The following is a 16,016-nucleotide window of genomic DNA, read 5'->3' on the forward strand; positions in this document are numbered from 1 at the left end:
TAGACCAGAGGTAGCCAACATGTGGCTGACGATTAAAAATACAATGAAAGAGATAGCTTTATGTTGTAAAAGCTAGGCCAATGCATAGACCACCGAGATCCCTCTGTAGGGATTCACAGCTCTTATCTGCTCCATCCCTGGGGTTTTTCCACAGGGAACAGTGCAGTTGTGCTTGTGGACTATAGTAGGCCACGGCTAGGTAAGCGGCTCACAAACACAGAGCCACCTACACCCATGCTGGCTCTGGGTGGGAGAGGGGTAACGGCCATCGGCTGCCCAAACACAGCCTCTCCTCCCCACCTTTCGCTGACCCTCGACAAGCTACAACCTACACTCCTGCTCTGTGGCAGGAGGGCCTTACACTCAGCAGAGGCAGGGGCTTCTTTTTTGTTTGTTTTGTTGTTTTTGCGGCAATTAGGGTTAAATGACTTGCCCAGGGTCACACAGTTAGTAAGTGTCAAGTGTCTGAGGCCGCACTTGAACTCAGGTCCTCCTGAATTCAGGGCCAGTGCTTTATCCATGGCATCACCTAGCTGCCCACAGGGGCTTCTTTATGGTCACTCTCTCCACCAAGTGGTCAACTGTAAAGCTGTGGTTTGCTGCTTGTGACCACCTGCTGTTTTCTTCTCATCCGCTCATCCAAGATGCCCCCACATAGGAAGATTCTTCTTAGAGAAGTCATAGTAAGGAGAAAGTTGTCATGTGGGTCAGTAGTTTTCTGGGACCCTTTTGTTTGTTTGGTTTTTCGGAGGGTAGTAAAAAGGACTGTGATTTTTTTCAACTATTTGGAGCCCTCCAACTCTTTCCAACACCTTGAGACACTTAAATGCCCTCACAGTGGTGCCGCTTCCACCGCGATCCTCCTGTGGGCCTGAGCAGCCACCTGTTTTCTTCGGGGATTTTCGTGGCATACCACTTCTGGCCTCCGTGCTCTTTCTAGTGCTCAGGATGCCCCAGCTCTTGCCTTGGCACCGCTGCCCTGGCTGCCCTCCAGGTATGGGAGGTCCTTTCTGTTTCCCGTGGTCTGAGTAACCATCTCTACACAGACTACACTGTACTGGTTTCTCTGTGGCCACACGTGGCTCGTTGAATGCCAGCTACTGTAGGCATGTGGCACTGTCAGCCCCGGCCAAGCCCACGGGCTGTGCTAAATCGATGCTTGTGGCACTGCATCATCACAGCTCTAGGGAAGGGGGGCGCTGAGCACTGGATCTGGGGAGTCGTTATGTAGAGCCACACCCCTCTGTTGCTCCTCCCCCCCACCACGCCCTACACACACCTGTGACCCTGGGCACCCAGCTCAGGGGCGGGTGTCCGCTCTGGTCCCCCCGGGGGCCGGATGCTCTCAGTCTTGTGACGCCTCCTTCCCCGGGTGTCTTCTGACCTTTCCAGTACAATGTCATCTGTTGTCTTTGGGGAACCAAGATCGCCACCTTCAGCTTTACTCTGCAGGGAATAACAGCCGTGAGGGAGAGGAGCGGTGGTGGGAAAAGAGACAGGGGGGAAGGAGAGAAGAGACCCTCCCCCTCCCTCTTCCGGGGTAGATGGGAGACAAAGGGAGGAGATACCAACACCTGCCCCTGCCCCCTCACCAGCATATCCCAGAAGCTGCGCCGGCCCATTTTGCTTGGGGGTGTGACAGGCTCTCCTGGGCTCAGGGCTGGTGGGAAGGGGAGAGGGGAGGTGCTGCCTGGGTCTCCCGGGCTCTTGGCCTCCAGCGAGGTGCTCCTCGGGCTTCCTGGGGACACAAGATAGGACAGCCTTCAAGTCTCTGCCCCTCCCCAGGGCTGGGCAGGTCCCAGGGCCGGGGCACACCTGGCGGGACCTCCTCCACACACAGGGGGGCTGGAAGCAGCCGGAGCTCCAAGACAGCATCAGCCAAGGCGTGCCGGGCGGCTCCACGCAACTTCTCTTCTAGCTGTGGGCGGCTGATGTTCCCCTTCTCCCATATGTCCAGCCGCAGCTGCAGGTCCTGGCCCTGACCTGGTGGAGAGAAAACTGGGGTCACTGGATGAAGCCAAGCCCATTACAGGGTCCCCTCCCCCTAACCCCTTTTGGGCCTACCTGCAGCAGTGCTGTTGGCTGGCGTGGGGCAGCAGGTGACCCTGGTGAGACTCTCAAAGTCGGTGTCCTGCAGCAGGTCCAGGGGGGCCGGAGCAGCAGGGGGCCAGAGCCCCAGTGAGATGGGGGCTCCCCCTTCATCCATGAAGGAGAGGGCGATGCAGGCAACCCCTACACCAAAAGACTGGAGTAGGTCTAGTCTCCAGGGAATGCCCTGCCCCACTCTCCCTCCCCCAACTTCAGGGCCCCTCCCCACCCCAGCCATGACCCTCCAAGCTCCCCAAGGCTGCCATCTGGGAGCGGGTACCTTTTCCCCCAGTGCCTTGGCCACCAGGCTTGTTGTAGAGATAAATATCAGAGTCAGGAAGGCCACTAGGAGGGTGGAAAGGATGCTGGGGAAGAACAAAACTCAAGATGAGGATAACCTGACTCCTGGGAAGGCAGGTTCTACCTAAGGCCCTCCACCCAACAAAAAGATATTGCTCAAGCTCAAGAGACAAGGGTGGGACAGGCCAGAGGGCAGTAGAGCACACGTCTAGATGGAACCTCTGGCTGCTGCCCCTTCGGTGCCCCGGCAGGGTGGTCTCCCCACAAGAATGTCAGCTCCCCAAGGGCAGGGCACATCCGACTTGCTTGTACTTGTATTGCGCGTGCCCAGCGCTCTGCCCAGCTCACAGTAATTGCCTAATTCATGGATGTGCCAGGGGAGGAACCACTGAGAGCACACAGGGAACACAGGAGAGGGAGACACACGAGAGAAGGGCAGTCTGGGAAACGGAGGCCAGGCCTGGCCAAGAGCCCAGAGAGCAGTGCCAACGGCCTTGTGTCCAGACAGCTGGGGGGCATGCTGGGCAGATCATTTCCTGACGTGCCCCAGTGATGATTTAGCCTAAAAGGGGAATGGCAAACAAGGTGAGATTCTTCCTAAAGGACAAGGATGAGCGGGAATGTTGGGAGCCTGTGACAGAGAAGCCTGGCATGTGCCCTGCATCTGGGGAAAGTGGATTGCAAAGGACCGGGAGGAAAGACAGGAGGAGCCACAGAGTAAAATGCTTTTGGGAAGGCCAGCCCAGGAAGGAAAGAAGGAGATGCTGAAGGAGGAAAGTCTGAAGATGCAAAGCAAAGCAAACCCAAAGACAAAGAAAAGCAGGAATTGCCCGAAGAGGCTAACCAGCCAGAAGACGGAGCAAGGCCAGGCCCCAGAGGAAGCCTACAGGGGCCTGTCACAGCCCCGTAAAGGCAGTGTGAGGAGAGAGGCTGCTGAGGGAAGAAGCCAAGGAGAGAAGACTGCCTGGGGGAGGCAGCACCGGCTTCTAGCACAGGACGGGCCGCCGGGGGAGGGGGAATTAGCGGCCGAGGGCCCAGAGGAAGAACCTGCTGGCTCTGAGAGCTGTCTCAGTGTGGAAGGGGCCTCCCAGGAGGGTGGGGGCTTCCCTTCTGTGGAAGTCTTCAGGCAGGAGCCGGACATGCCACTGCAGGGACCTGGGAGAGGGGCTTTCTTTTTTTTTTTTTTTTTTTGGGTGAGGCAATGGGGGTTAAGTCACTTGCCCAGGGTCACACAGCTAGTAAGTGCGTCAAGTGTCTGAGGCCGGATTTGAACTCAGGTCCTCCTGATTCCAGGGCCGGTGCTCTATCCACTGCACCACCTAGCTGCCCCAGGGGCTCCTTTCTGAGCTTGTGCCTGTGGAGTCCCACTGGGGAGTGGGGAGGGGGGTGGTGTCCCACACAGCAGGAGTCTGCCAGGCACACGGCTGTTTCCTCACCTGGAAGTGATGGCAACTGTTGCTGTCTGTGTACTTTGGCGAGTGCAGGAAGATGAGCAGATTCTGCCGCAGGTACCAGGCCAAGGCCGGGAGCCATGGCCGACAGGTGGGCGGCAGCACCAGGTGGAGAACCTCAGAGGGGGGGCTTCCCGGGGGCTGGATGAACTGAGAGAGTGGGGGGGGGGGCAGTGAGCCTAGGCAAGGACATGGCTCAATACCGGGCATCCTGGGGCCAGGCCAAGGCTGGGGAAGCCTGAGGAGACCAGCAGGGGCGGGGCCGTTACCTCTACATCAGCGGGAGTGAGTTTGCAGTTGCGCACAAGCATGACGGTGATGATGTCCAAGGTGGCCTCGTCCAGGCGCCGCCGCAGGGCTCGCACCAGCTCTTCTGTGATCTCGGGGCCTGTGGGCGCACAAACACCTTAGAGCCTGAAGGACCTCCGCGAGTGGGGCAAATTAAAGTCAAGAAAGAGAGCCAAGGCTAGAGAAGCAGCCGAGCTCAGGCCGTGTAGGGCCTCTTCCTCCAACAGACCTGACCCCTCCGCGTGTACCCGTGCCTCAGTTCCCTGCCTCCTCTGAGGTCAGGGCGGGGTGAGGCTAGACCATCTGTAAGCCTCCTCTCTCCCGTGTCTACCTCTGGGGTCTGAGGGGCAGGGGGAGGTGTTTGTTTGGACCCTGCACCCTGAGTGCAGAGCTCAAAGATTCACACCCAGGAGAAGCCCTCATTGGCCAGGCTAAGGGACTTCTAGTTTGTCTTAGAGGCGCAAGGGGGCTCCATGGTCAGGCCTGTGTCCTAGGGAGAGTATGTGAAGAAGAGAGACAGGCCACAAGGAAGCCAATGAGGAGACCACGGCCAAGTCCAGGAGAAGGGCGATGAGGGCTGTGGGAGGGAGAAGGCCCATGAGCACTTCCACTTGATGCCAGGAGAGCTCCCTAGAAACGAGCCGGCTGCGCTAGATCGAGGCCGGGGCCTGGCAATGGCCGGGAAAGCCGCTGTAGCTCTTCTGGCTGCATGACCCTAGAAAATCACTCAGCCTTTCAGAGTTCCTGTTCCCCCTCTGGGGGTCATGTTGTCTCTGCCTCTCAGGGTGCTGAGGCTCATGTAAGGTATAAAGCACTCGAGGCACAAGCAGCATGAGCGGCGGCTGGGCAGGCTGCTGCCTGTAGCGGGGCTGGTGGGGGGGTGATGAGCTGGGGGGAAGGGGCCACTGCAGGCAGAAGAGGAGGAAGCCAGGAGGCAGAGAGGGGAGAACAGGCTCCAGGGTGTGGCCTGGACCTCAGAGACCCAGAGAGAGGCAGGCAAGGGCTGGGGCTGGTACCTGGGCTGGGGGCAGCGCTCCCCGCCCAGCCCCCCTCTCAGAACCAGACAGACCTCCTGGGGTGTCACACCTCAGCCAGCACAGGCGATTGGCTGAGCCTTGCTGCACACACTATCAGATTCCTCCTGGCCCCATCCACAGAGCAGGCCTCAGAGAGTGGGGCCTCCTGCTTCCTCTGGGCCTGGCCCTGCGACTGCCCTCTGTCCCCAGGCCAGCCCTGCAGATACTAAACGGGGTTACCATAGAGCCCCGAGCTCTCTGCCTGAGGCCAAAGGTACCAGGCTGGCAGCCCTCAGCCAGGCCCCTGGTGGCCCCTCTTTCCTAACTTGGTCCTGAGCACTGGAGACTGCCCCCAACCAGTGTGTAGGCCTCACCTGCCTGTCCCACACCATGCACTAGGAGTTGAATGTGTCGGTCAACCTGGCCCACAGGACGGGTGGTCTCAGAACTCCGGCTGGAGGCCACTTCCAAAGGAGACCGAGGGCCCTGAACAAGGAGAGGACAGGAGAATCAGAGGGGGGCGGGGTGGGGTGGGAGAGAGAGCGGCAAAAGGTCAGACTCAACCATGGAACCGAAGAGCAGGGACGCTGGGGGCAGGAGAGATGGTGGTGTTGCCCTATGTGTAGACATCCTGCCCAGCAGCCTCAGGGCCCCAGGCAGGGGGGCTGTAGGACCACAGGACCCTGGATTCAGAGTCAGGGAGCCGCAGGGACTATGGAGCATCGTGTTCAAGCTTACAGAGGGAATAAGGGGCAGAGTGAGGATTTGAACCCAGGCCCTCAGATTCCAAATACAGCATTCTTCCCATGGTACCATCATTATTCCCATTTTACAGACGACAAAACCAAGATTCAAACTGGTGAAGGGATTTGCCCGAGGTCACAAAGCCCAAAGATTTAGGGCCAGATTTAGCTGGCTCCAAGCCCAAACTCTCCGACGAGCCGCAGTGACCAGTAACGCCAAGGGGCAATGGGGAGGCCGTGACTTACCGAGGCCTCCTCAGGGCAGATGGGTTCCTGGCTTCTGGAGAGGGCCAGGGAGGGGGGCAGAGCATCCCCGTCCAGGAGCTTCTCACTGCACGAGGTCTCCAGAAGTCTACGAGGGGAAGGGAAGTGGGGGTGAGGGGACCAGAGGTCTGCGTACACCAGCCAAGGCCGTCCCCCACACCCTGTGCTCGCTAGCCCATGGTAGCCTGCTCCCACTCCTCCTACCGCAGGTAATAGACGGCTCGAGTGGCTCGCTCCTGGTATACAAACATGTTCTTCCTGTTCACCACCGAGAAGGCGTTGAGCACAGAACGAAGTGCCTGGATGGCTGTGGGACAGCCAGGGCTCAGGGAGGCAGCCAGGGACACCCCCTGCCCCCCACCCAAGCACCCCCAGGGCAGGCCCACCCACCCGGAGATCCCGCCCCCTGTCCCCTGCCCGGCCCCTCTGCCCAGGGCCTTCCCTTGGCCCGTCTCCTCCTACCCCGGGACACTCCCATGCTGGGCCCCATTTTGAGTCGGGAATGGACGCGGATCACAGTCCCCCAAACAACATTGCAGGAGAAGTGTCCCGGCACAAACTGCATCGTGGCTGCCAGGTAGCCGCGGGGGGGACAGCTCTCATCAGCTGCATAATCTGTGGGCAAGGAACCCTTTGGCTCAGAACCCTCCCTCCCTCATCCCTGATACGCACCATCAGGAGGCCCCATAGTGCAGCCTCCTATTTCTGCATGTATGGGACGCATGACCTGGGGGCTGGGCTCAGATGCTCAGCATCTCTTTGGCAGTAGGAGCCATAGGCAAGGGGAAGGGGTGTCAGGCCCTCACCGTCACTGGGCAGGAAGGCTCACTCGTGGGGGATGGGACCTCAGGCCCATCAGTGGGCAGCAGGGCCTGCTGGTGGTGGTGGTGGGGCGGGGAACCTTGGGGCTTTTGGTGTCACTGGGCTGCAAGGGCTACCTCAGACCCTCACCCACAATAGGCAGGAAAGCTTACTGGCGGGGGGAAGGGGCCTCAGGCCCTCACCATCACTGGGCAGCAGGGTGGGCTTTGGGGGGGTATACCTTAGGGTTTTCAGTGTCACTCTTTGTGGGGGCAGGGTACCTCAGACTCTCACCCACACTAGGAAGGAAGGCTCACTGTCAGGGGGATGGAACCTCAGATCCTCACCATCACTGGGCAGCAGGGTCCGCTGGCGGGGATGAAAGGGGGTCTCACTCCGCCAGAGATCCTCCTCGCTCTCAGCCACAAGCAGGGAGTTACAGACATGGCTGTCATGGAGGTCTTGAAGAAGCAGACGCTGGAGGAGAGAAGGCAAGAGGTCAAAGGCTAAAAGGTGCCGGGGTCCCTGGGGGTTGGGTGAACCAGAAGGAGGGCCCTGTGGCCACTCAGCCCAAGAGGAGTTCTGGGGTCACCGAGCAGGCAAGGTCTTGGCCAGCCCTTGGCAGTGTGCAGCCCATCCAGATCCCACCAGAACTTAGTGTCCAGGCCCTGCTTGAAGACCTCGAGGGCAGCCCCTTGCTCTAGGAGGGCTCTCGCTAATGTCCAGTCACAATCAGCCCCTCTGCCTCAGACCCCACGTCATTCCTGCTCCTGCCTTCTGGTCTGCACCATGCAAAACAAAGCTGAGCCCCCCTCCCTGAGCCTCCTCAGGCCAAAGACGGGGTCCTACGTCTTGAGCTGGAAGGGCCACCTTTTATTTTTTTTTCAAAAGTGAGGCACTGAGGCTCAGCCAGGGCTGCACCACTGGCCCCACATGACACAGCTCGTATGGGACAAAGCCCTCGGACCCCAACCACACCGTGCTGCCTCTCATCACCGGCTCCTTCACGTGCTCCTCCTGTGGCTGGAACGTGAGGCTCCTGGCCTAGGCAGCCAGAGCTTCCTACTCCGGAGAAGGGCTGTGACCGAGGGGAGGCCAGCACAGCCACCTCAGGCTGCCAGAAGAGCCTCTGAGGAGGCCGGCCTGCCCTGTGACCCCAAGTTAATGGTTAGTGAGTTTCATCTGACTGCAGTCAGTCCAAGGCTTAGGCCTGTCAAGATTTCTGATCCTCCTCTCTGGTGTCCAGGGTCGGGGCTGTTACTCACTGCCCAGTGCCACCTGCCAGTCTGAGCAGAACTGCCGCCAACAGAACCCACAGGAGGCCTTCCGAGCAGACACGGCCCCTTCAGGCAGCCCTACATCTACCTGACTGGGCTCTCTTCACCCCCATCTCTGAATAGCTGGTAACGAGCCCTACACGGAGCATTCTCCTGAGTGACCTGCCTCTTCCTGGGAGGCGCTCACTGACCTAGTGAGCCTGCTGTAACCCTGGACAGCAGGTTAAAGTGACATCTGCTTCTCCCCTCCCCTCCCCTCCCCTCCCCTCTCCTTTTGTTTTAAAACCAGGCCCCCTGCCCTTCTGCAGCGCTCCTCAATATCCTTAATGTGTGGAAGGGACTGTCGGCCTCCTGCTGGGCAGGCCTGGCTCTGCGCCCATGCTCTGCACCTCACAGGTTAGGGGTTCTCTACAACTGGTGTCCAAGCTGCCAGCTCCTTTCTAGTTTAAAGCCCTTAGGAGTCACCTCACAAGATCCCCTAAGAGATACCTACAGATGAAGGCAAGAAGCCCATTCACTGGGGATATCTGAGGCACTGGGAACTGCAGTCAAGTATGGATGGGGCAAGATGACCACTGAGGCCTGAGAGTCATGCCCTGAGGGGCCTGTGGCCTGCAGAAAGGAAACCTCACCCACCTGAGTGTGCACAGGTGTGCGTACGTGAATGCACACATACACACATGCACGGGATTGCTCACCTGGTTGACCTCCCTGCAGATCTCTCCGACCTTCTTCACCAAGAGCTGCTGCAGCTGCCGGCACTCGGAGCCTGGTCCACTCTCATCCCGACTGAGGCTCCTGTAAGGGACGGGCAGACATACGGGAAGTTGGGGGGAGGTGCCGAACTGAGTCAGGCAGATTGGCCAGCACGGGGAAGGAGCTATCAGCTCAGGCATGGGCTTCGCTAGCAGGGTTAAAGGGAAAAGTAGGATGGGCTCAGAAAAATTGTGCTCACTAAGAACAACTGGTCAGGGGCTAGGCCTACAGCCACATCTGGGTGACACAGAGCAGAAGGGACAAGAGGCCCCTTTACCACCTGCAGCCAACTTCCTCATCATGGCAGCCACTAAGGGAATGGGCCTCTCTGTCATTGGTGTCATTGGCCTGCTCTCTGGGACCAACCAAGGACCCTTCCTTTTCTCGGAGAGCTCAAATTCACCGATTCAGTGCTGCCTACACAGAAACAAGACTGTCCTCCCAGCACTGGGGGGCGGGGTCACCTCTGGCCTGGCGACTGGAGCAATAGTTGAAGAAGCTACCCACACTGGGATGGGGGAGGGGGGGCCAGAGGGACCCACTGTGGTTATGGGCATTCACTGAAGGGGAGAAAGGTACGGAAACTCACCAGAGTCGTCCCTGGGATCACACGGGGGCACTTGGAGGGGCATTATAGGCACTCGTCAGGGAGCTAAGGGTGTCTGCCTGGTGTTATGGGCACTTTCCAGGGGGTGAACAGCAATTACCAGAAATCAGTGGGTTCTCAGTTGGAATCCCCCCAGGTCTGCCCTCACCGTGCATGGGCATAGACTTCCACTCGATCCTGCATGACCCGGACGAGGAGCCAGAAGTCAGGCAGACGTGGTCCTGGGAGGCTGGGTGGGGGCTGCTGCTGTGGGGCAGGCCCCAGGGACGTCTCCTGGCCCGGTGGTCTGGTTGGCGTGAGGCCCGGAGGCTCCTTCAGTGTGGGGACAACCTTTTCCCCCAGGGCTGCCTTCGGTCCCTCATTTTCTGAGCCGCTGCTGCTGCCTCCATCATAGCCTGGGGAGACGGGAGCGAGGCTCGCTGAAGCCGTGACACTCCAAAGGGCCTCCCTGCCCGTCCACATCACTCTGGCTTTTCTGACCCTCCTGCTGTCAGCTCACCTAGCTGGTCAGAGTCCATGCTGCCCTGGCTAGACACCACGCTCGGTCCTCGGCTGGGGCCGGGATGGCTGCCTGCACAAGGGAGGGGAGAGCAGCAAGGCCTTTGAGGACGCCTCTCCCTCAGCATCGCATTGTTCTCTCCCCGACCCACTCCTCATCCCAGCAAAGGTGTCCCCCACAAAGGATAGGGCACAAATACAGGCTGGGGGGTGGGGGAGGAACAGGCACGGGGTCTGTGGAGGCTGCACCTTCCTTACCACAGGCTCCATGAGACCCCAGGGGGGCCATACCAGGCAAGGCACTCAGAGTGGAGCTCTCGTTGTCATCAGGGGACCCAGGGACTTGGGGACTGGTCGGCAGAACCTGTGAAGAGACAGACAGCTCAGAGGAAGGCCTTCAGTGGCCCCAAACCCAGACCCCAGGCACTCACTTCTGCCGGGCCGGAGTGTGTCGCTTGGTCCTCATGACTGACCCAGGTCCAGGGGGTGGGGGGCTCCTCAGGGAGGGTAGGGCTGACAGACACAAAGAAGCAGCCACTGTCGGGGTCCTGGCACAGGGAGTGGCCTGGGAGATGAAGTCGACAGAACTCCTGGGTGGGACAGAGATGAAATGGGATGGAGGAAGAGGAGAGGAAACTCTAGGCCAAGGATGGGGAGGAGGGGGATGGAAGGGGGCTGGGTCAGGCCATGCACAGGGCTGGGGTGGGGTGTGGGGGGAATGCCCAGTGGAGCACAAGGATCATCAAAGCCAAGACCACAGGCCTCAGGGGACAAGGGGCCTTGGGAAGGCCTGGGCCGCTGACCTCCGCCTCCCTCCTCACACTTCCCATGGCTTCCCCCTCCTCCCACACTCCTCATCTCCTAGCACCAGGCGCTGCTGTCGCCATCCTGGACCCGCCCCCCAGCGCCAGGGCTTCCCCTCTGCTGAGGGGCCGTCAGTGCCGCTATCTGCGTGTGGAAGCTTCTTGAGGACAGGACTTGTCTTTGCCTTTCTCTGTATCCTCAGCACCCGCACACACTGCTGGGTACCGAGTGGGTCCTTGATAAATGCTCGCTGACTGACCTCTTTAAAGCGGGCCAGGGAGCGTTCTGGCCCGAAGACAAAGCTGAGAGGCAGCGTCTGTCGAAGGCAGGTCGAGCGTCCAGGGGAAGCGTGGATGTGGGCTGCTACTCGTTGGAGGGAGGGGCCGCTGGGGACACCCCCCCGACGCAGGGCCCCCACCATCTCGTCCTCGAGCAGCCAGCGAATCTGGGGAACAAACCGAGGGGCAAGGGCAGCCATAGATGGGGCAGGGCCTGGGGGGGGGGCCCCGATTTCTGATCCTTCCCCAATTCACCTCCAGCAAACTCCACGGAGCTGAGTCGGGGCAAGAGGGGAGCCCACCTCACTAGCCCCCCTGGGCTCTCTGAGGTCTCTGGGCCTGGGCCAAGACAATAGTCTTACCTCGCTCATGGTGGTCTCGATCGCCTGCCGGTGAGGTAAGGGGAGGCTGGACAGCCCCGGCTGCCTAGAGAGGGGAGGAGGCCAGGGTCAGCGCGGATCACGTGAGACAAGGGCTGGGGGCCCGAGCCTCTGGCAATCATACCTCTCTATGTCTGGGGGGGGCAGTGGGGGTCCCAGGCTGTCGTCAGAGCGCAGGGAAGAAGGCTGCCCAGGAGACCGAGGGAAAGAGGCGCTGCTCTCCGAGACAGACCTGGGGGAGGAGAAGGGAGCTAACGGCCCGTCTGAGAGCCTGGGAGTCTCAAGGAAGGCCTGGGAGCCTCAAGCATGCCTGACCTGTGGTGCTGGGGGTCCGAGGCTGGGGGCAGCTCCACCTCCAGGGGCAGGGTGAGGATGAAGACGTCCAGGGTCACGCTAAGGTCCTGCAAGGCCAGGCGACTCCCCAGGGGCGGGCTCTCCAGGGAGGACAAGACCTGACCTGGAGAGGGAGGGAGGAAAGGGTTGGAGCCTGGGGAGGCTCAGGCCTCGGGCAGGTGGCTGGCTGGCAGAGAAGCTCACCCAGGCAGGTGGGCAGCGTATGCACGGGCACGGAGCTATGCTGTCCTCGGAGGCGCACAGAGCAGGTGAGGTGTAGGAAGAGAGGGGGCAGGTCGTGGGCATTGCCCTCGGGGCCAAGGGCCACATCCTCCCCCAGGACACTGAAGGAGTCTTCGTCGGGGTTCATGGTGTCCTCGTCAGAGAGTGACGCGGAGTCTGGAGGCTCCAGCTCCATGTCCCGGCTGTCTCGATACTCAACTTCCAGCTCTGGGTCACTCTCGGTAGCAATGCAGCCTCCGGACACCTCTCCTGGGGACATGAGCAGGCTGCTTGTGACTGGGGGAATGGGCGACAAGAGGGCACATGTCCCCTGCCCCGCCAGCCCATGCCAAACACCCACCTTCGTCGCCTGCTGGCTCAGCCTCTGAGAGCTCCAGGTCACTGACTTTCCTGTCCAGGCCATCGCGAGTGCTCTCATCCTACAGGGAGAAGGCGCAGAAGGTGAGTGGTGGGCCCAGGCCAGCAGCGGACATGGCAGGAGGTGGGCAGTGAAGACACAGAATGTGGGGGTCAGTGAGGATGCTGGAGGGATGGCGCAAAGAGCAGGGGCAGGCTCACCTCGCGTTTGCTGGAGGGTGGGCAGTAGAAAAAATAGTGGGGGTTGGAGGGCACGGCTCGGAAGTGCAGGCGACTGATCTCCAAGAACTTCTCCTGTGGGGGAGGGGACACACAGGGATGAGGGGCTGGGGCCAGCACCAGCCCACTCCCTTGGCTCCCCCCTGGCCCTGAGCCCCACCTGAATGATGCTGTGCAGCTGGTCATGGGTCCCACCAGAGAGCTGGCAGACCTCCGAAAGCAGAAGCTCTGGCCCTGGGGCCGCAGGGTCCTGCATGCACAGGGCTTCAGGCTCACTGGAATCCTCTGCCTCTGCACTGGGGATGAGGAGGAGAGGGTGGGCCAGGCAGCTCCGGGAGGCCAGGGGCCAGCCCTGCCTGTCTGGGGCCTGTCTGCCGGGCTGTGCCCACCCCACCCCATCCCACCACAAGCCTGTCCCTCAAGCCTCAGCCTCTGGCCCGACTCCATCCCCCTCTTTTCCTTCTCTGGGTTTTGGGGACACCCCACTCTATCTGGCCATTCCTTCTCCGTCTCCTGTGACCTCTGACCTCCAGATCACTCTCCTCGGGGAACTCCTCAGCTCCCCTGATCTGCACAATCATCCCTCAGATCTAAGTATCCAGTCTGGAATTTCCAAATGCCTCTCAGACACCTGGAACCCCAGGACCCCCAAATATCTCAAACTCAGCATGTCCCAAACCCGAAGTTCCGCTCCCCCTCCTGCCGAGGGCACCCCATCCTCTGGGTCCCGCAGCCTCTAGCCCACGACCATTGTTTTGACCGTTGTGACATCCCTTGTGGGCGCCCCCTTCCCTCCTCCCCCAGGAACCTGGCACTAACTGCCTGCCTCCAGTCTCTCCCCATCCATGCCATCCTCCACTCAGCTCCCAAAGGGATTTTCCTCAAGGGCAGGACTGGCCCTGACACTTCTCTACACAATAAACTCCTGCAAATCACACAGAAAACGCAAGCCCTGGCAACCTCACCCTATGCTACCTTTCTGGCCCTCTGCTCCACTCAGGCCTGCGATCCAGGGACAAGGCCTCCTGGCTGTTCGCCCAGCTCTGGGACTTTTCTCTGGCTGGGCCCCCTGCCTGGGATGCCATCCCTCCCCACCTGTGCCTCCGGGCTCCTCCAGCTTTCGCCCTCTACAGGAAGCCTTTGCTAATCATCCCCCATCTATTCGGTACTAATCTGGTCAGTACATGGCATCTGTGCCCATGAGCTCCCGGGGGGCAGGGACGGCCTTCTGACTTTCTATCACCAGTATTCAGCACGGTGCCTGGCACAGCGGGACTTCCCCAAGAAGTAGCTGCTTCCCACGCAGGGTCCTTCCCTCAGGTCCTAAGCAGCATCCTGGTCTGGACCTCTCAGGAGACAGTATCTGTATCACTCACTACCAGGCATTCCTTGCATTCCATCCTCACCTGCCCCCCCCCCCCCCCCCCCCCCCGCCCCCAATGACCTTTCCAGGGTAACAACAGCAGTAACAGCTAACATCTAGGCAACACTTTAAGACTTGCAAAGCACTGTGGGTCATCTCATTCCATCTTCATGGCAACCCTGGGAAGCAGGTGCCATTCTCATCCCCATTTTACAGATAAGGAAATTGAGGTCCAGGCTTGGTGATGTGACTTGCCCAGGGTGACAGAGTCTCTGAGACAGGATTTGAACCCAGGTCTTCCTGACCCCAGCTAAGACTGTGCACTGTGCCCCCTAGCTGCCTATGGCCTTCGAATCAAAACTGTGACTCTTCCTGGCTCCTAGCCCAGGCCGGACTTTGCTCTTGCCGACTCATCCTCTACATATGTTGTGAGCTTTGACTCCAAAAGGGGACAATTCCTGACTGATGGCCAAAGTGTCCTTGTGTCTCACTGGCCCAAGCGGTCAGCACGGTCCCTTCACACCCTGACAAATGCCCCAGCTTACTCCCTCCTTGGCTGTTTCCTCCTGGTGCTGAGCCTAAAGTCAGTCCCAAGGGCAGGGACTTTACCTCAGGCCCCTCCCCGATTCCTCAAGCTCTGAATTCAAAGCAGAGGTCACTTGCTCATGAGGTCAACGTGCTCAGGACTAGAAGGGACAGGGAGGTCATTGAGCCCAATGTCCTCATTGTACAAGAAGAGGGATTGGCCTCCCCAAGGCCGCATGGGTAGAGGCAGCTGAGTTGAGCGACAGGCTTGGGGGTGGGGGGCTGGGGGCTGGCCTCACCTCAGCTCTGAGGCCGGGACTGCCCTGTCGCGAGGCTCAGAGCCTTCCTCGAGGCTGCAGCTCCCGGGCCCTTGGGGCAGCCCGTGAGCACGACCACAGAGCGCCAACAGGAACGGTGTGATGTCAATTTCCTGAAGCAGCTCCTCGCAGGCGTCCACAGCAACCAGGAGGTCCTGGCAGCTCACGACCTGGGCCTGCTGGAGGCTGCGGAACAGGCCTGGGTGCGGCAAGCAAACGGGGTGTCAAGTGGGCACAGCCCTGACCCCGGGAAACTAGTAGCAGGCCGGCCCAGCCGCTCACCTCGGACGTAGCACCGCTGGGCATGTTCCTGAAGGAGCGCACAGTGATCGGCCACTTCCTTAAACTTGGGGTCTAGCCAGGTGGATGTAGGGGAGGGGTGCTCAAGGAACTGAGACCTGGAGGGGAGGAGGAGACGCCTCAAGAGATCCGTGCAACACGTCCAGCTTCCCCCAATCCCCACCTGCAGACTCCCATCTGCAAAAACTGTCCATCTGTCTATCCATCCACCCACCCATCCATCCGTCTGTCCACCCATCCAGCCACTCATTCATCCCATCTATCCATTCCATCCACCTATCTATCCATTCATCTACCCATCCATTTATCTGTCTATCCATCCGTCTATCCATCCATCCATCCATCCATCCTCCCATCTCTATCACTTGTCCTTCTGACAGCATGCAAAACTCCCTACCCCGTGCCCTGCACAAACATCATGAAAGAGGAGAGGAGAGGCGGGAGCCACTCACGTGAGGGTGAGCTCTTGAGGAACCCTACAGGGCTGAGTGCTGACCACCTGCTCTCTCAGTGCATCCAACGAGCAGCTGTAGACAAAGACTGGGCAGCGAGAGCGTGGCCCTTCCCCACCCTCAGTTTGCGAGGTCTGACGCGCAGGCCAGGGTTGGGGGTCCTTTCCAGGAGGCAGAGCAAGCTCCCCCTGATCCTGAGCTTTGTCTATAGGGAATAAGAGAAGCATGGTCCCTGTGGTCTGCCCTTACCACCTGCCCCTCCCAGGCCCTTGAGCTCATTTCTGTGCCCATTTGACTCTTAAGTTTGCCTCAGTCTTTGGAAATCCATCCCCTGGCACAGGGCCTGGACACAGCAG

The 16,016-nt window shown here is 59.9% G+C and overlaps 1 protein-coding gene across 2 annotated transcripts in view; it reads right to left on the minus strand.

The window, feature by feature from the left end:
- The window catches only part of SZT2 (SZT2 subunit of KICSTOR complex), a 76,353-nt gene that overhangs the window by 22,949 nt on the left and 37,388 nt on the right, over nt 1-16,016 (minus strand). Inside the window, exons 26-53 of one of the 2 annotated variants that reach the window (XM_043962853.1) lie at nt 15,661-15,865; nt 15,191-15,306; nt 14,891-15,107; nt 12,864-12,999; nt 12,686-12,778; nt 12,468-12,546; nt 12,089-12,376; nt 11,867-12,008; nt 11,676-11,783; nt 11,534-11,597; nt 11,153-11,338; nt 10,521-10,679; nt 10,348-10,453; nt 10,091-10,162; nt 9,740-9,986; nt 8,927-9,026; nt 7,299-7,428; nt 6,613-6,765; nt 6,355-6,457; nt 6,133-6,238; nt 5,518-5,629; nt 4,109-4,227; nt 3,825-3,989; nt 2,369-2,453; nt 2,065-2,232; nt 1,816-1,983; nt 1,593-1,738; nt 1,280-1,446 (exon numbers count right to left, since the gene is read on the minus strand). In XM_043962853.1, coding sequence (XP_043818788.1) covers nt 1,280-1,446; nt 1,593-1,738; nt 1,816-1,983; nt 2,065-2,232; nt 2,369-2,453; nt 3,825-3,989; nt 4,109-4,227; nt 5,518-5,629; nt 6,133-6,238; nt 6,355-6,457; nt 6,613-6,765; nt 7,299-7,428; nt 8,927-9,026; nt 9,740-9,986; nt 10,091-10,162; nt 10,348-10,453; nt 10,521-10,679; nt 11,153-11,338; nt 11,534-11,597; nt 11,676-11,783; nt 11,867-12,008; nt 12,089-12,376; nt 12,468-12,546; nt 12,686-12,778; nt 12,864-12,999; nt 14,891-15,107; nt 15,191-15,306; nt 15,661-15,865 — 3,940 coding nt within the window. Of the gene's footprint in view, nt 1-1,279; nt 1,447-1,592; nt 1,739-1,815; nt 1,999-2,064; nt 2,233-2,368; nt 2,454-3,824; nt 3,990-4,108; nt 4,228-5,517; nt 5,630-6,132; nt 6,239-6,354; nt 6,458-6,612; nt 6,766-7,298; nt 7,429-8,926; nt 9,027-9,739; nt 9,987-10,090; nt 10,163-10,347; nt 10,454-10,520; nt 10,680-11,152; nt 11,339-11,533; nt 11,598-11,675; nt 11,784-11,866; nt 12,009-12,088; nt 12,377-12,467; nt 12,547-12,685; nt 12,779-12,863; nt 13,000-14,890; nt 15,108-15,190; nt 15,307-15,660; nt 15,866-16,016 lie in introns of both variants that reach the window. The other variant, XM_043962852.1, reaches the window with a different exon arrangement.

This window comes from Dromiciops gliroides, chromosome 4, assembly GCF_019393635.1.
Source record: "Dromiciops gliroides isolate mDroGli1 chromosome 4, mDroGli1.pri, whole genome shotgun sequence".
Taxonomy (NCBI): Eukaryota; Metazoa; Chordata; class Mammalia; order Microbiotheria; family Microbiotheriidae; genus Dromiciops; species Dromiciops gliroides.